The 17,169-nt window shown below is 39.9% G+C and overlaps 1 protein-coding gene across 1 annotated transcript in view; it reads right to left on the bottom strand.

Moving 5' to 3' along the window:
• The window catches only part of LOC126204182 (ankyrin repeat and SAM domain-containing protein 3-like), a 120,220-nt gene that overhangs the window by 63,201 nt on the left and 39,850 nt on the right, over positions 1 to 17,169 (bottom strand). Inside the window, exon 3 of the mRNA XM_049938586.1 lies at positions 11,472 to 11,606. Coding sequence (XP_049794543.1) covers positions 11,472 to 11,606 — 135 coding nt within the window. The remainder of the gene's footprint in view (positions 1 to 11,471; positions 11,607 to 17,169) is intronic.

The following is a 17,169-nucleotide window of genomic DNA, read 5'->3' as shown; positions in this document are numbered from 1 at the left end:
CAAGAAGATTACATATTGGATAACCACAGCAACTGCATAGAAGCGATGGAAAAAACAGATGCCTATAAATATCTAGGGTACAGTCAAAAAGCAGGAATAGATAATACAAATATTAAAGAAGAACTAAAAGAAAAATATAGACAAAGACTAACAAAAATACTGAAAACAGAATTGACAGCAAGAAACAAGACAAAAACTGTAAATACTTATGCTATACCAATATTGATCTACTCATTTGGAGTAGTGAAATGGAGTAACACAGACCTAGAAGCACTCAATACACTTACACGATCACAATGCCACAAATATAGAATACATCACATACATTCAGCAACAGAAAGATTCACATTAAGCAGAAAGGAAGGAGGAAGGGGATTTGTCGACATAAAAAATCTACATTATGGACAGGTAGACAATTTAAGAAAATTCTTTCTAGAACGCGCAGAAACTAGCAAAATACACAAAGCAATCACTCATATAAATACATCGGCTACACCACTGCAATTTCATAACCACTTCTACAACCCTTTAGATCACATAATATCAACAGATACGAAGAAAGTAAATTGGAAAAAGGAAACACTACATGGCAAGCACCCGTATCATCTAACACAGCCACACATCGATCAAGACGCATCCAACACATGGCTAAGAAAAGGCAATATATACAGTGAGACAGAATGATTCATGATTGCAATACACGATCAAACAATGAACACCAGATATTACAGTAAGCATATTATTAGAGATCCAAATACCACAACAGATAAATGCAGACTTTGCAAAAAACAAATAGAAACAGTAGATCACAGCATGAGCGGATGTACAATACTAGCAAATACAGAATACCCCAGAAGACATGACAATGTAGCAAAAATAATACATCAACAGCTTGCCTTACAACATAAACTTATAAAACAACACGTTCCCACATACAAGTATGCACCACAAAATGTACTGGAGAATGATGAATACAAATTATACTGGAACAGAACCATTGTAACATAAAACAACAACACATAACAAACCTGACATCATACTCACCAATAAAAAGAAGAAATTAACACAACTAATCGAAATATCCATACCGAATACAACAAATATACAGAAGAAAACAGGAGAAAAAAATTGAAAAACACACAACTGGCTGAGGAAGTCAAGGGCATGTGGCATCAGGATAAAGCTGACATTATACCAATTATACTATCAACTACAGGAGTCATACAACACAATATCCACCAGTACATCAACACAATACAGCTACATCCAAACGTATATATACAACTAAAGAAATCTGTAATTATTGATACATGTTCAATTACCCATAAGTTCCTAAATGCAATGTAACATATACTGTACAGTTAGAAAGAAGTCACGCTTGATCAAGGTCCGCGTCACTTTCCATTTTTAACCAGACATAATGTCTGAGAAAGGAAAGAAATAATAATAATCTCATACTTTTTTGCAAATGATGCCCTTATCTATAATACAGTACTGTCTAACTAAAGCTGCACAAATAATCAGTCATAAAACAATACAATTTCAAAGTGGTGCAAAGATTGTCAACTTTCTTTAAATGTTCAGAACTGTAATACTGTGCACTTCACAAAATGAAAAGCACAGGATAATGTGACTACACTATCAACAAGTGACAGATAGAACTGCTCAACTCATCCAAATACCTGAGTTAACAATGTGTAGGCATGTGAAATGGAACAACAACACGGCTCAGTTGTTACGTAAAGCATGTGGCAGACTTAAGTTCATTGGTAGAATACTACATTAATCCAATCAGAATGCCTATTAAATATTCATGCTACCTATCAAAGAATGCTGCTCCAGTGCATGGGGTGGATACCAGATAGGATTAAGAGGGTATATTCTAACATTTTTTGGATGACAAGAGAGAGTGGTATTGAGTTGCAAGGCTCACATGTCTCTCCAATCAGTTAACTTACACGTTGTGTGTAGCCGATCCTTTTCTCTGGGTAATCAGCTACGTCGATCTCCCAAGAGCTGCTTCTTTGAAGACTATAGCTGGTTAAAGGACTTTATTAAACTACTACTCTATTCTTGAAATAATTTGGGTACTCGTAGAATATTTTTCAGTTCAATCACTTTATATTTCAACTTTAACAATACAATAACTTCTGCAAGCTAACTTAGTCCTTAAACATTAGACTCATCTACACGCATTCAAATAGAATACATGTGTCTTGCTTCATTCATAGCCAAGACATGAAGTAGTTCAAAAGTCTCTAGTCTCAAGAGAGTCCAATACGTGAATGTACATAGAATCTATATTCAGTTGTTCATTAGTCTTTTTACAATCAACACAGAATACTACATAAACTTTTCTTGTTCTTCTCTACCTGTACACAGAAACTCTGTGGACCATACAGCAGGTACCTGTCTGCTGCCATTCGGCCGCCGGGTCCATCTTTTTCTCTTAACTGTTTTTTGACCTGCATATACAAATAGGTGATGTGCAGTAGGGCATATCCATTTCTCCCACTCATCTCTAAAATAATGCGTGTTCAAAATGGTGGAAGGCCAAGTGGTTCTAGAATTTGCTCCAAAATTCTCTAAGCTGTACATATTCCCCCCTTAAATTGAACACACAATATTTTATATGATCATTATGTAAATTTATATCACATACTATTCTAACAGTATACATACCAACATAGCTCTTTGTACTCATTTAGAATGAACTCTAGCTAATCTTTCATTTATTCTACTCTCACTATTTTGATATCAAACTCTAATATTTAATGGTAACCTGGTAAGTTTTCCTAATATTTAGGATTCGTTAGGAAACTCTCAATTTCCAATTGCAAACTCCAGGTGTTCACAACACTTGAGTACTTCATTCTAAATCTTTGTACTGCTTCTTTGGTATGCAATGGTCTCATTATTTATAAGCTTTTTATAGTCTGGAGGAACTCTGGGCAAAATAAAAGTGTTCCTATTGACACTCTAACATAATAATGCTAATGAAGTATAGAATTCAAACTCACCAGAATAATTTCTACAAAATTTTGTGACTTGTCACAGTGCTGCCCTTTTCCTTCTAGAAAAAGTACCTATACCTCTCATATGGAATGATCCTATAAGTACCCTTTCTCCTTCTGTTTTGGTAGGTATGCCCCATTTTTAAAGCCCATTTTCCTATGGTACAGGTCAATCCCCTTCTTGGTACCCCTGTCCGCACAGTATAGGTCAGCCTTTCTTAGGTCTGCCTATCTGCCATTTTCATCCAGTACATGCTGGGTGTGCCTCCCCCTTATCCTCCTTGATTAGGCCTCATGGTTCATTGCCCTAGTATACACCTTTGTGTACACTATACTTAAATATTACCTGGTAAAATTAAAATCTACATCACACTTCATGCTAGCTTTTTCATACTTCTCTTTTATGTCCTAGAGTCTTCCATTACTCATCCACTTCTACATTTCTAGTATCTACTTCATCCCTACATACATTATGCAATATACAATATGCTTACTTAGGTTATAGGAGTCCCACTATCCTACAAGTCATCAGAATATTTGTTAGACTGACCTCTCTGGCTTATGATCTCTTTCCTTGTTCACACTTCCTTCTTAGGTATACTCGATGTAAAATTATCATAGTTTTTATATCCTTATGTACCTATGTGATATAGAATCATCATTGTTCTAATACATATATTTCCTATATATGCATATTAATAAATATCTACATGATAGTTTTTCCAAGTAACTAGGCAATGTAGAACCATCACAATAATCAACCATAAGTGCATATTTCTCTATGTGCACATTCTTTCCCCCTACAACACTTGACGGTTCTCACATCCTTTTAATCTGTACTTTCATTGTTCGAGTCTTTGTTTTATGGTGTGTTTATGCGGAAATGGGTTTGCGTAGCCTGATTCTTCAGCCTACTTATATGAAATAAGTTGAAGGTTTTTGAAACCACGGAAAATATGAAGGACCTCAGCGATAAAAGTATATGCATATGGAAAGAGGAAAGACATACCGGTACTCAGATGAGAAGTAAGAAAGGAAAAAGTAGAAATGGTTGCTAAGACCGAAGAATAGAAAGACGATAGCCTCAAAGACAGGAAACCATTCCCACCCCCCTTCCCCAGGATCCGTACTTCTCCGGTACTTGAGTGAGAAGCTGGAGGAGGTATAATGTTAAATGTCTCCTACAGAATGGACATTCTCACCTTCACCTTTGAAGTCCCCAAAGAAAAATCTTAGCAACCCCTATGGAATGGCAAATGGTGCAGAACCAGTCACACTTACCTGTGAGGGTTGTCCGACAGGTATGGTGTGTGTTTAGTGTTAGTCATGCTTGTACTTGCACTACCCACCCCCTCCAAAACTAATATAAACCCTACCCTATACATCAGATCTCATAAAAGTTATAAAATGTTCTATAAAAGATAGAAAATTATACACTACGATAACATAGTCATTTGAAACATCCTGGCAGATTAAAACTGTGTGCCAGACTGAATCACGAACTCAGGACCTATGCCTTTTGCAGGCAAGTGCTCTACCATCTGAGCTACCCAAGCATGACTCTCACCCCATTCTCACAGATTTACTTCCACCAGTACCTCGTCTCCTACTTTCCAAACTTCAGAGAAGCTCTCTTATAAACCTTGCAGAACCAGCACTCCTGGAAGAAAGGAGAAAGGTTCGCAGGAGAGCTTCTGTGAAGTTTAGAAAGTAGGAGACGAGGTACTGGCGGAAGTAAAGCTGTGATGACAGGGCGTGAGTCACGCTTGGGTAGCTCAGATGGTAGAGCACTTGCCTGCGAAAGGTAAAGGTCCCGAGTTTGAGTCTCAGTCCAGCATGCAGTTTTAATCTGCCAGAAAGTTTCATATCAGCGCACACTCTGCTGCAGAGTGAAAATCTCATTCTGGAAACAGTCCTTAGTCATTCAGTTTATACTATACATTTATACACACTTAAAATCCTCTCTTCAGTTTATGTTGTCTCAACATCACTCAGTTTCAATAGTACCATCATATTATACTTTCCGCCAATATAACATTCTATTCGTTTCCCTTCATGTCTAGAGATCTCTGTTCATCCGTGATCCTCTTAAATTGGTCTCAATCTTGTAGTCATATCCGGTTTCCTACATACTAAAATTATAGGATGGTTTAAGAATTCAAGAAGAGATTACAGAATAGTTTAAGATTTGAAGGAAATTAGGTGCAGGAAAAATTTCACAGAAGAAACACTGAAAACAACTAGGGATCCAACAGTCGTCACTCTGCCTGTTAACACAGAACGTTAACATCCCTGGGAGACAGATGTGACTCCGCCCACATCCCATGGATCTGACCTTAACCTCACTTGAGCAAGAGCAAATCAGTACTTCTCGTTAAATTTTGCATAGAGTCTCCCCACGACAAAAGCACCACTTTACTAGGTAACATAACATCAAGCAAAATTATTCTGTGTTCTACTCTATCCTGGACAAGTTTGAATCCTTTCAACAAGTCATCTATAACCTTGCTGGTATTACTAAGTTTGAAAGAAGTAATAGTCTAAACATTTCTGGAGGTTACTCACGTGGCAATCCCTCGATCTATCATTTCTTCAAATGGTTCTGCCAAACTACTTACATTTATAATGTCAAAGTTGACATTTTTTTTATTTGAAATTTTGTTCTACATTATTTACTCATGAACTGACAGCTAGTGTAGTAACAGCTCTTATACTAACACCCGGAATTCTGTCTTACAGAATTAACTTTTAAATTACACACATTCTCACAAGATCCCAATTTTCCATTAAATTCAGACTATACACTATTACATTTACCTTCAATATCAAATTCTAGTTTCTTTGCCAAATCCTGAAATTGGCTGCTCTGTGTCTGACAAAAGTCAGTGAACAGCTGATTGACGTGACTACTTAAAGAGCAAGTTAATTCACCTTTCAAATCTATATTAAAATTTTCCACCTTAGTGGTTAAAATATCAAATTCAGTCTTCAAATTTCCCGTACCTTCATGCAACTGGCTAAACTCCTTAGTTTGTTCACCTACTTTTGCACTTAACAATCCTAAAGTCTTATTCTGAACGTCCAATTTATTATTTACTTGAATATTCATTGTGTATTTCTCTACTTAAATTAGCACAGCTTTTTGCTTGAAGTTACACTTTGTGCCTCTAGTTTTTCACTTAAATTTGCACTCAGTTCATCTCTCAAGGAAGCATTTAAATTTTTACTTCGAATACTAATTTGAGCATTTGACTCTGTGCTTACTGATTCCAACTTTAGACTTAGTTCTTTGATTAAATTTGCTACTTCAAACCAGTCTGGTGTTTCCTTAATCACTGTCATAGCCATGGCTGGTTCTGCTAGTTGCTGTTCTTGATGCGTAACTTTATTGATTTTAGAACTAGTAATCATCTAAAAGAAAATTCACCACTAAGTACAATAACTACACTAACAGTTTATCATTCAACAATTCCTTCAGCTTTACCAAACAATTATTGTTTTTCACTCACCCGGCGTAGAGTTCTAGCTGTGTTGGTGAGCAGATGTGTAATCAGTGCCAGTGGACAGCACTGGCACCGGCGGCATCGAATGTTGGTTCCAGCATCGTCGTCTGTGAGTAGATGTGGAGTCAGCACCGGTGAGCAGCAGCTGGTGCAGTCAGCGTCGGTGGCTGGTTACTGCGTCAGAATTGGCGCAATGTACGTGTGTGAAAACTGCTTCTCTCCACACCCAGTCTTCTTAGTCGAAAAGTTGAGTTGTTCTCTCCTTTCTTTTTTTGTCACTATTATTTTCTCATGTCTTTTACTGCATTGCACTCACAACTTTCTTCGATTGGTTTATTGGACTCAATACAATTACTGGAAACAGTTCTCATATCTTGTTAGGCCTGTTTGCTATGGCAACTCCTAATATCTTCTTCCCATTTCTGTCTTGAAATTCCCATTTTCTTTGGGTCCTGTCACTTGGGTTGCCACATTCTAATGCTTTTTGGCAACAGAAAATAATATCTTCTAATTTCTGTAATCTATTGAGCACATATATGAACTTTAGTGTCAACATACTATATTAACGATGTACTAGAACTGCTATGCAGAACAAAATTCTCTTCTTAGCCATATAAATATCTTCATTGTCTCACTTGTATCTCAAGCTTTAGAAATAATAAAGTACATTGAGACATAAGACATGTGTCTTGACTTCTCAGAGTCCAAGATATGAGAGTCGGTTTAAAAGTCTCTAGTCTCAAGCGAGTCAAATACGTGAATGTACACAGAAATCTATATTAAATCGTTCATTAGTCTTTTTACAATCAACACAGACACTAAAGAGCACAGATTACTACATAAACTTTTCTTGTTCTTCTCTACCCGTACACGGAAACACTGTGGACCATACAGCAGGTACTTGTCTGCCACCGTTCGACCGCCAGGTCAATCTTTTTCTCTTAACTGTTTTTTGACCTGCACATACAAATAAGTGATGTGCAATAGGGCATATTCATTTCTGCCACTCACCTCTAAAATATCGATTGTTCGAAATGGTGGAATGCCAAGTGGTTCTAGAATTTGCTCAAATTCTCGAAGCACTACAATATTGAATGTGTGCAGTGGGAACGCAACGCAAATGGTCACAGGTTTGTTTGACCCATAAAATTTTATTGGTACAGCTGACCAGCATCTTCAGGTGCAATGAACACACTGCTGAGCTATGACTGATGCCAGTTTGAAGGATGAGGTCCCAATGAGAAATGACTCCCTGAACCATATTCAAAGGCTGGTGAGGAGTAATGGAAACCAGAATGTCACTAAGATGGTCACAGGCATGAAGGGCCACAGATTGGGCAGCAGAAGTAGTTTTGATCAACAGCAAAATCAATTTTATTAAAAAAAATATTGTTCAGTGACTGAACATGTCTCTGCCAGTCTCAGTGCAGGTCAGGTGGTGGAGAAAGTGTTTCACCCCAAGCCGGTGAGGCTTGCCCTCTTCCCACAGTGTAGCGAGGGAAGGGAAGGCTGCACAGTCATAATAATCAGCATTAAGTGATCCGTTAGCAACTAAAGGGATCACCATAGAAGAACTGCGAGTTTTGGAGCTTAATATGCTTCATACGAATCCTGATACCACCCAGTACAATCAGGTGCTCTCCCCATGGGCACCATCTAGCCATAGCAAGGACCATCTGTCACGGTGGCCATTGCTGGGAGTTCCAATGCTCCAAAATGACAATCAATCCTAGGCAAACATGGGGAGGCAACAGCTCATGTATCAGAAGTGTAATCCCTATGTTGTCAAGGGGCTCAGCCAGATGGGTACTTAACAGCCCCACCACACAGAGTGGTTACTGGCTAAACATGCTGCTGACTTAGTGAGGGAGGGGGGAGGGGCTATCACAGAGGAGGAAGAGGGGGGGAAGGAAGGGGAGGAGAGGAATCCATGGTGTAGATGCTAGGGAGGGAATTCTTCCCCAGATGACTAACACTATAGAGAGGAAATTTAGAAGTGGAGGTCAAATGCCAGAGGAGGACCAAAAATGCTAAAAAGGAAGGATGAAAAGGAAAGGGTGAGAAACAAAAACCGGAAGTAATACAAGAAACCAAGTGGATAGGCAGGTTGACATAAGTAAGAACACAGAGAGGGGACAGAGTGGACGGAGCAAGGACAGGGAGGGAGGGAGGGACACAAGAGAGGAACTGCACAGCCCAGGTAGGCAAAATGGGCTGCAATAGCTCGGGGCCCCATGTGCACCACACACAAACTCCCGAAAGAGCCATGAGCCCTCTTTGGGGACAATAATACCTACAGTCATAATCTTCTTAACTTGTATTGTTGATACCAATGATAAGTGTTACTGAATGGAACACCATTTCTTTAGAATAAAATTATAAGGAGAAAGTTGCAGAAATCTTACAGTAAATTGTCAAAAAGTTCAAAGAATTAACTTTTTCTAAAATCAAGTTGTTCATTCAGTAGCAAAAGGGGTTTATTTTAAAAGGTGCATAAATTTCCATCTCCTCAAGGGTATTAAGTAGTAACCCCTTAGGTATGTGCTGATGAATTCTTAAGGTACTGTCAGTGGAATCTTTTGAATGCTTATCCTATGTCAAATATTGACTGAACAGCAATTTTTTTTGCAAGAGGTGCCTACTACAGTTTCCTTAAACCACAAAGGAAGACTTCGTTCAAATACCCACAGAGGGCAATCTACACACAATCAATCAAATCATGTCTTATTTCATTTCCTTACTTTAAATTAATTATGATAGAATTTGTTGAGAACCTTTATGCACATAATTCTTGTATATATTTGTACATCTATTTTGTTGTAAATTCAACTACACCATTCAATGTAACATACGTCATGTAGGAAATATGTGATTGGTTGTCGATGATATAATGCTGTATGTGAAGGGCAAAGCTTTCAGCATATATTTTTCAGTAATACTGCCTTATTCAGCTATTAACATCCATGCTCTTACGGATATTGCTCCATCCACTGACTGACACCATCTGTCATCGCGTATATGTTGTTATTTTATTTTTATTTTACATATTTTCACTTAAATTATCCTCTCTTTGCACAGAAACCCCTCTGAATACAAATTACTATTGTACTGTAGTGCTTATTATCTGAAGAGGAGCCGGCCGGAGTGGCCGAGCGGTTAAAGGCGCTACAGTCTGGAACCGCACGACCACTACGGTCGCAGGTTCGAATCCTGCCTCGGGCATGGATGTGTGTGATGTCCTTAGGTTAGTTAGGTTTAAGTAGTTCTAAGTTCTAGGGGACTTATGACCACAGCAGTTGAGTCCCATAGTGCTCAGAGCCATTTGAACCATCTGAAGAGGGTCTGAATAATGGACTGGAACCAGAAGCCAAATAAACATCTTTTGCAATTAAGACAGTTTTACTGTATTTTAACATTTTATACAGATCACTAGAATGCTTTCTAAATACAGATCACTAGAATGCTTTCTAAAATTTTACAGAGTTCAGTGTTACAATCTTCCACAGGGAAACAATCAAATACTAAGTTCAGAATTGCGGTCTTTCATATTCCATCTTAGTAAAAGTATGATCATTGAGGAACTAAACAGATGTTTTTTATCTGCTAACTGATTTCATGTATGAGTAACTCTTCACAGTATTCTTGACAAAATCGGTTTACAAAATTTTATTTCTGAATCCAATAAACATTCCCTATATTGCTCTCCTTGTGTTTATTTTGGTTTTGTTCACCTATCTATCCATATGACTGGCTTCACTTAAATCTTTGCATTCATAGCAACTTTGTAACATGCCTACTAAACTACAGTGGGTCTTTCTTATCCAGATACTCATTTATGGTCTATTGTGTAATGCTTTTGAGTGTTATCCATTTTTGCTCCACACCTTCATCCTTGGACCTGAATATTTGATGCTTACTACTTGGATGTACGAGGACAATGCATCTATGTCACCCAAGATAGTACTTTTTTTTGTATAAATTGTGTTATGGTTTGCAACATTCCTGTTGATTCTCACAACCTATGCTGTCTACAACTTTTGGAACTAATTTACGGAACAGATCTTACCTTCAAATAAAATAAAATATTTCAAGCAAACAAGAAACAATTAATATTTTTTTTCTAAAAGTGGAAATAAAACAGATTAGAGAAACATTTGATGTGCCTCTGAATGAAACTAACATTTACAGCAAATGAGATGTCTATGGAGAATTTAAAATTCAATATTTAACTAAAGATCTTAGAACTTTTGAAGAGCACTGGAGGATATTTATCTTGAGGATTACGTAGATTTCTGGACAAAACATTTGGCCACTGTCTTCTTAAAAAAAATTAACCTGGTCACTTTTAAGATTCTTCTTAATCATCATCATCATCCCCCCCCCCCCCCCCCCTCACAGTGGTCAATCTGTTTAGCTATGAAAGTTCAGACAAAAATCCATTGTGTATTTTCTGAGAAATCTTGTTTCCACTCCACTCAAACATTTGAGCAATAACATTGTATTTCTGTAATACACAGACCCAAAAATAGGTTGGTAACTGCAGTATGACATTGCTAGTCATTCCTTGGATAATGCATGGTCAATAAAACACTACACATACACCCACAGTCCCCCCCCCCCCCCCCCCACGTACTTCTCTCCTTTTTCATGCCCTCCCATGTAACCTACTGACTGCTTCTAGCTGCCCACCTTGTCCCCATCACGTCCCTGCAAGCTCTTGCTGAATACAATATGCAGAATACAGATCACAGTCAATAATTTCATAGCCTTGGCTACACATTAGCACTATAGTACATTTGTATTTGTGTAGTAAATGCCTTGCAGTAAATCAAAATAATTGTTTGGGCGGATGCCGAAATTCACCACAATCTCTATACATATGAACTGTCAGACTTTTCCACAGCATGCACAACAGAGTACTTTATCACAAAGGTAAAGACAAAACCATTCTCACCTCATCTCCACATAAGCTTACAAGATCACGGGAAACTTTATCAAAGTCCCGTTGAAGCCAAGGCAGTATTTTCTGAAGTGACTCATCATTGGCTTCAGAAATCAGATTTGAAGCAAATTTAAAACCAGCACCTTTCTTGAAAAATAGAAAAAGATGCAAATACATCATTACATCATTGGTCAGTAACTATTACAGTCATAAGTGTAAATAATATGATTTCTCATAATGGGAAATCCAAGATGGAATAATGACAGTATTACGAGGAGGATAGATTGCTAATCATCATATAGAGGCCACTGTGAGCAACTGCACATGATAGGAGAAGCAACCTGAGTTGTGAGGGTAAGGAGGCGACTCAGTCAGGGAGTGGGATGGATAACAGAGTAGGGGTGGGAGATGATAAAGCACCGCTTGTAGGGGCATGCTGGTACATGGTGAGGGCAGGGTACAGCAGGGCAGCTAGGTCCAATTGGAAGGTTAACAGATGGGGGCAGGGGGGAGGAGGATGTGGAAAACGAGAGAAGTAGATGAAGAGGGAAAGGAGGCTGTGGGGGTATTGGTGGAATATAAGGCTGTATAATGCTGCAAAGGCAGCAGGGAAGGGGATGGGTGAGTGGAGGACAGGGACAAATGAAGGTAGAAGCCAGGGGGTTGCCAGAAAATAGGATATACTTTCTGAATTGTGCAAGTGCGAACTCTCTCTACAATATATACAACATTTCTGGAAATCCCCCCCCCCCCCCCCTTTGTCTTAATTTTCGTTATTCCCCATCCTTCACCCACCTACCACCTACTACCTACCCTTCTCCAGTTCCAGCACTACACAAGCTTCTATCCCACCAACACACCCACAGTCTCCTCCCCTCCCCCCCCCCCCCCCCACCTACTTCTCTCCTTTTTCATGCCCTCCCATGTAACATACTGACTGCGTCTAGCTGCCCACCCTGTCCCCATCCCGTCCCTGCAAGCTCTTGCTGGCTCCCAACTCTGACCTACCTTGCGCTATCCCCCTTCTCACCTTAGTCTCCTCCTTACCCCCACCACCCAGACTGATTCTCCCCTCATGCGCAGTTGCTCACAGTACGGCCTCCGTGGCCAGAGACAGGCCTTTTGACCAAAAGCTTTTATGTTTAGCAGTCTTTTTGTTGTTCCTGTCTATGAACCATCCTCTCTATGGGGAGCAGAAATCTATCTTTCTTAATACTGACAAAATTTCACTTAAGTTTTTTAAGGCTGTAAAAAATTACTCTAGAGATTGTGTATGGAATAATGTGATGAAAAGAGAATTTGTAAGTCAGGAACCACAAGTGAATATAAAACCAAAAATGGCAGTGCTCTCAAATTGATTCCATATTTCTATGCATCCAGAAGGCTTTGACATTGTTCCTCACAAGTGGCCTCTAACCAAATTGTATGTTCATCGAGTACCATCTTACTTGTGTGACCGGATTCATAACTTCCTGTCAGAAAGGTTACAGTTCATAGTAATCAATGGAAAGTCTTTCTGTACATACAAAGAATGTGTGTGACAATTTGTGGATCCCTCTCAAATTGTTTCGAGATAATGCTGTCATTTACCATCCAGGAAAGTCATCAGAAGATCAAAACCAACTGCAAAATTAGTTAGACAAGGTATCTGTATGGAGCAAAAAGGGGCAATTGACTAAATAATAAAATGTGTGATGTCATCCGCATCAGTACTAGAAGAAATCTATTAAATTTTGGTTATACAATAAATCAAACAAATCTAAAGGGTGTCAACTCAGCCAACTACCTAGGGATTACAATTAGGAACAACTTAAATTTGAATGATCACACTGAAAACGTTGTGAGGGAGGGAAACCAAAGATCATATTTTATTGGGAGAACATGCAAAAAATATATTAAAGAGAATGCTTGCTCTATACTTATCCATCCTCTTCTGGTGTATCACTGCACATTGTGGCATATTTACCTGATAGGATTGATGAAGAACATCAGTAAAGTTCAAAAAGGGGAGCTCATTTTGTATCATTGCAAAATGGGAGAGGAGTGTCATGGATACAATATGAGAGTTCAGGTGGCAATCATTAAAACAAAGGCACTGTTTGTTGTAGTGAAATCTTTTCACAAAACTTTGGCCACCAACTTCCTCCTCTCAACATGAAAATGTTTTGTTGATGCCCACCTGTATAAGGAGAAATGATCATCATAAGAGGAACCAGAGCTTGCATGGAAAGATTTAAGGGTTCATTTTTGCTGCACGCAGTAGTTACATAGACAAAGAAGTTAACAGAACATGTTGCACAAGTTACTTAACCTACTTACAAAGCTTATATCAGTCCTATGACATCCTTATATTGTAAGCTGGTGATTAAATATTTTCTAGGCATCACCAGAAATATCAGTCTCACCAATCCCAAAAAGAATAACCAGATTTAACACTAACTCATTTATGAGTACACATTTATTAGTACTTTCCAGGAAGGGGAAATTTATACAGAGTTGTTGAATCCACAATTTGAGTGACATTACTAATTCAAAATGTATCAACTGCCATGTTCATGGATGAGCTTTAAGACCTAGTGTAGAGTGTTGTCTGTGATAACTGTGTTTAGCAAATTAACTGCAAATATTTTTTAGCTCAAAACAGTGTAAACAATTTTTATATACATTCATTTAACAACTATTCTGCTTCAGTTACAATCAACACAGCTTTCATCATCCAGTCAACAACACTTTGCAAACAAATTAACAATTACTCACCAAAAGAATGTAATCAAAGTAGTGTGACTCGCCAATCATTAAAAGTAAGTCTCTGTTCCTTTCATGGATTTCACCTCAAATGTACCGGTTGTTGTCACAATTGGCTCCTTTGGAAGATCCTGCGTCTTTGTCCTTTGCTGAAATGTGCTCACTTCTGTCTGTATTTTCAAAAGCAAATGCATGTGGTAGCCTCTCGTGTTGCCTTTTATTGTTGTCAAAAACAACCGCATTAATCCTATCGCGCTTGGGCTGCTGAACTTCACGGCCTCAGTCAAAAGTGTCAATTTGTTACTGACGTTCACAAAGAATCCTATGCCGATTCCATTGTACGGGATGCTATTATCTGGTCGGCGCCTGACAAAGAAGTGAGGCAATGTGCCCTTCAGTTGGCAAATCCTACTCTAGATGAAGTCCTATCCATTGGGCAGTCTTTTGAAATTTCTCACGCTGCTGGGGCGCAAATAGAGGCGTGGGGTGACGTCGGGGAAATACAACCTCTGTGCTCTGTTGATGCGTGCGGTGCGTCCCTGCCGGCCGACGTGACCGCAGTACGCTCCCACGTGCAGCCTCGGCCTAACTGTAAACAACCCCCTAAGAAACTGCAGCAAAACCCCCGACAATTTCCTTCATGTCCGCGGTGTTTTATGAAACATTCACAGGAGGATTGTCCCCAATGTTGGGCCGTGTGTCACAATTGCGAAAAGAAGGGTCATGTGTCTGCCGTTTGCAAATCCGACTGCATACATGACGTTCACGACCGTGACGCTGATTCTGCTTCTGTGTTGTCTGTCAATTACACTTCTTCCCTTTCAGGGACGTTATTCATCACTGTCCAAATCCTTGGTCGGGATGTTCGCATGCAGGTGGATGCTGGTTCTGCTGCCACTATAATTAATTCTCAGACGTATCTTCAGTTGGGTTCTCCATTCCTATCACCTGTCACTCGGCAATTACGGATGAACAATAAACAGCAGATTTCTCTCTTGGGGCAATTTAATGCTGAGGTATCTTACAAATCTGTCATTCACACTGTTCCCATATTTGTGGTCAACCAGAGTAATGCAGAGAATCTTTTTGGTTTCGATGCCTTTCACGTTTTTGGGTTCTCCATAGATGACTGTCAATATCGACTCTGATGCTATTCCTTATGCTCAACTGGATTCCTTGTCGATGACATTTTCGTCCCTTTTTTCTCCTGGGTTAGGCCATGCAAACGACTTTGAAGCTCATATCACACTCAAACCCACTGCTCGTCCTAAGTTTTTTCGGGCTCGGCCCATTCCTGTGGTCCTTCGTGATCGGGTCAAACAGGAGCTGGATCGTCTCACTACTTCAGGGGTCTTGCTTCCTATCACTTCCAGTGAGTGGTCCTCTCCTGTTTTTGTCATTGCTAAGCCCAATGGTGATATTCATCTCTGTGGCAATTTTAAAGCCACTGTAAATGCACTATGCTGACACTTACCCTATGCCTCGACCTGAAGAATTGTTCACTAAACTTGCAGGAGGCCAGTATTTTTCTAAACGTGACCTGTCAGAAGCTTATCATTAACTTCGTCTCGACACTGCTTCCTGGCAGTTTCTGGTCCTTAACACGCCTATCGGCCTCTATCAATACCAAGGATTGCCATTCGGGGTTGCCAGCGCCCCTGCTCTCTTTCAGTGATTCTTGGAACAATTATTGCTCCCTGTCCCTGGATGTATAAATTACATGGACGACATTGTTGTCACTGGCTCCACCACTGAAGAACATCTTCAGAACCTCTGCACACTTTTTCATGTCTTACACACTGCCGGTCTTAAGTGTAATCTTCAGAAATCACAATTTTTTCAGGCATCTATCACATACTTGGGGTTTCAACTCTCTCGGGATGGTACTCATCCGCTTCAGCAAACTGTCGCTGCGATCAATGCCCTTCCTTGCCCTACATCTGTTAAGGAACTGCAGGCCTTCTTGGGGAAAATAGCATACTATCACAATTTTTTACCATCTGCTGCTTCAGTGGCTCAGCCATTGCATCGCCTGTTGCATAAAAACGTGCCTTTTCACTGGTCCGCGTCATGCGATGCGGCTTTCCAGAAATTGAAGATGATGCTGAAACAGACCCCATGCCTGGCTACTTATCGACCTGGCCAACATCTTGTTCTTGCCATGGACACCTCTCAATACGGGATCGGTGCAGTCCTTGCGCACCGTTTTTCTGGTGGCTCTGAAAAACCCATTGCTTATGCCTCCAAAACGCTCATGGATGCCCAACAAAAGTATTCTCAAATTGAAAAAGAAGCTTTGGCCATTATTTATGCTCTTCATAAGTTTGGTGTTTTTCTCTATGGCTCAAAATTTCATCTTGTTACGGATCACAAACCACTTGTTTCCTTGTTTCATCCATCAATGTCACTTCCCGACAAGGCTGCACACCGCCTCCAGCATTGGGCTCTTTACTTGTCTCGTTTCAATTATGAGATTCATTTCCGGCCAACAGCTCAACATGCAAATGCTGATACTCTGTCTTGCCTTCCCATGGGTCCTGATCTGGCATTCGATAGGGACGAACTTTTGTGTTTCCACCTGGATGTTGCCGAGCAGTGGATTGTGGACGGATTCCCCATCATCGGGGACCGGCTGGCGGCTGCTACAGGTTCTGATCCTACCCTCTCCCGGGTTTTACGCTATATTCAGAAGGGTTGGCCAGATCGTCCATCCGCTAAGACTTCTAATCCGTTGCGGAACTACTACGCTTTGCGCTACCGCCTCACGGCTAGGGATGGTGTTATCCTCCTTTCCACCGACAATGCTTCACTGCGTGTTGTGGTACCTGCGTCTTTGCGTGCTTCAGTCTTGCGCCTCCTTCACCAAGGGCATTGGGGTGTCTCTCACACAAAATCTCTGACGCACCGTCATGTGTACTGGCCTGGCATCAACTCTGAAATAGCACACATGGTCGCTGCCTGCGGC

The sequence above is a fragment of the Schistocerca nitens genome, chromosome 9 (genome assembly GCF_023898315.1).
Source record: "Schistocerca nitens isolate TAMUIC-IGC-003100 chromosome 9, iqSchNite1.1, whole genome shotgun sequence".
Classification (NCBI taxonomy): Eukaryota; Metazoa; Arthropoda; class Insecta; order Orthoptera; family Acrididae; genus Schistocerca; species Schistocerca nitens.
The sequence above is the reverse complement of the archived record's forward strand: the minus strand, read 5'-3'. Positions and strand labels throughout refer to the sequence as shown.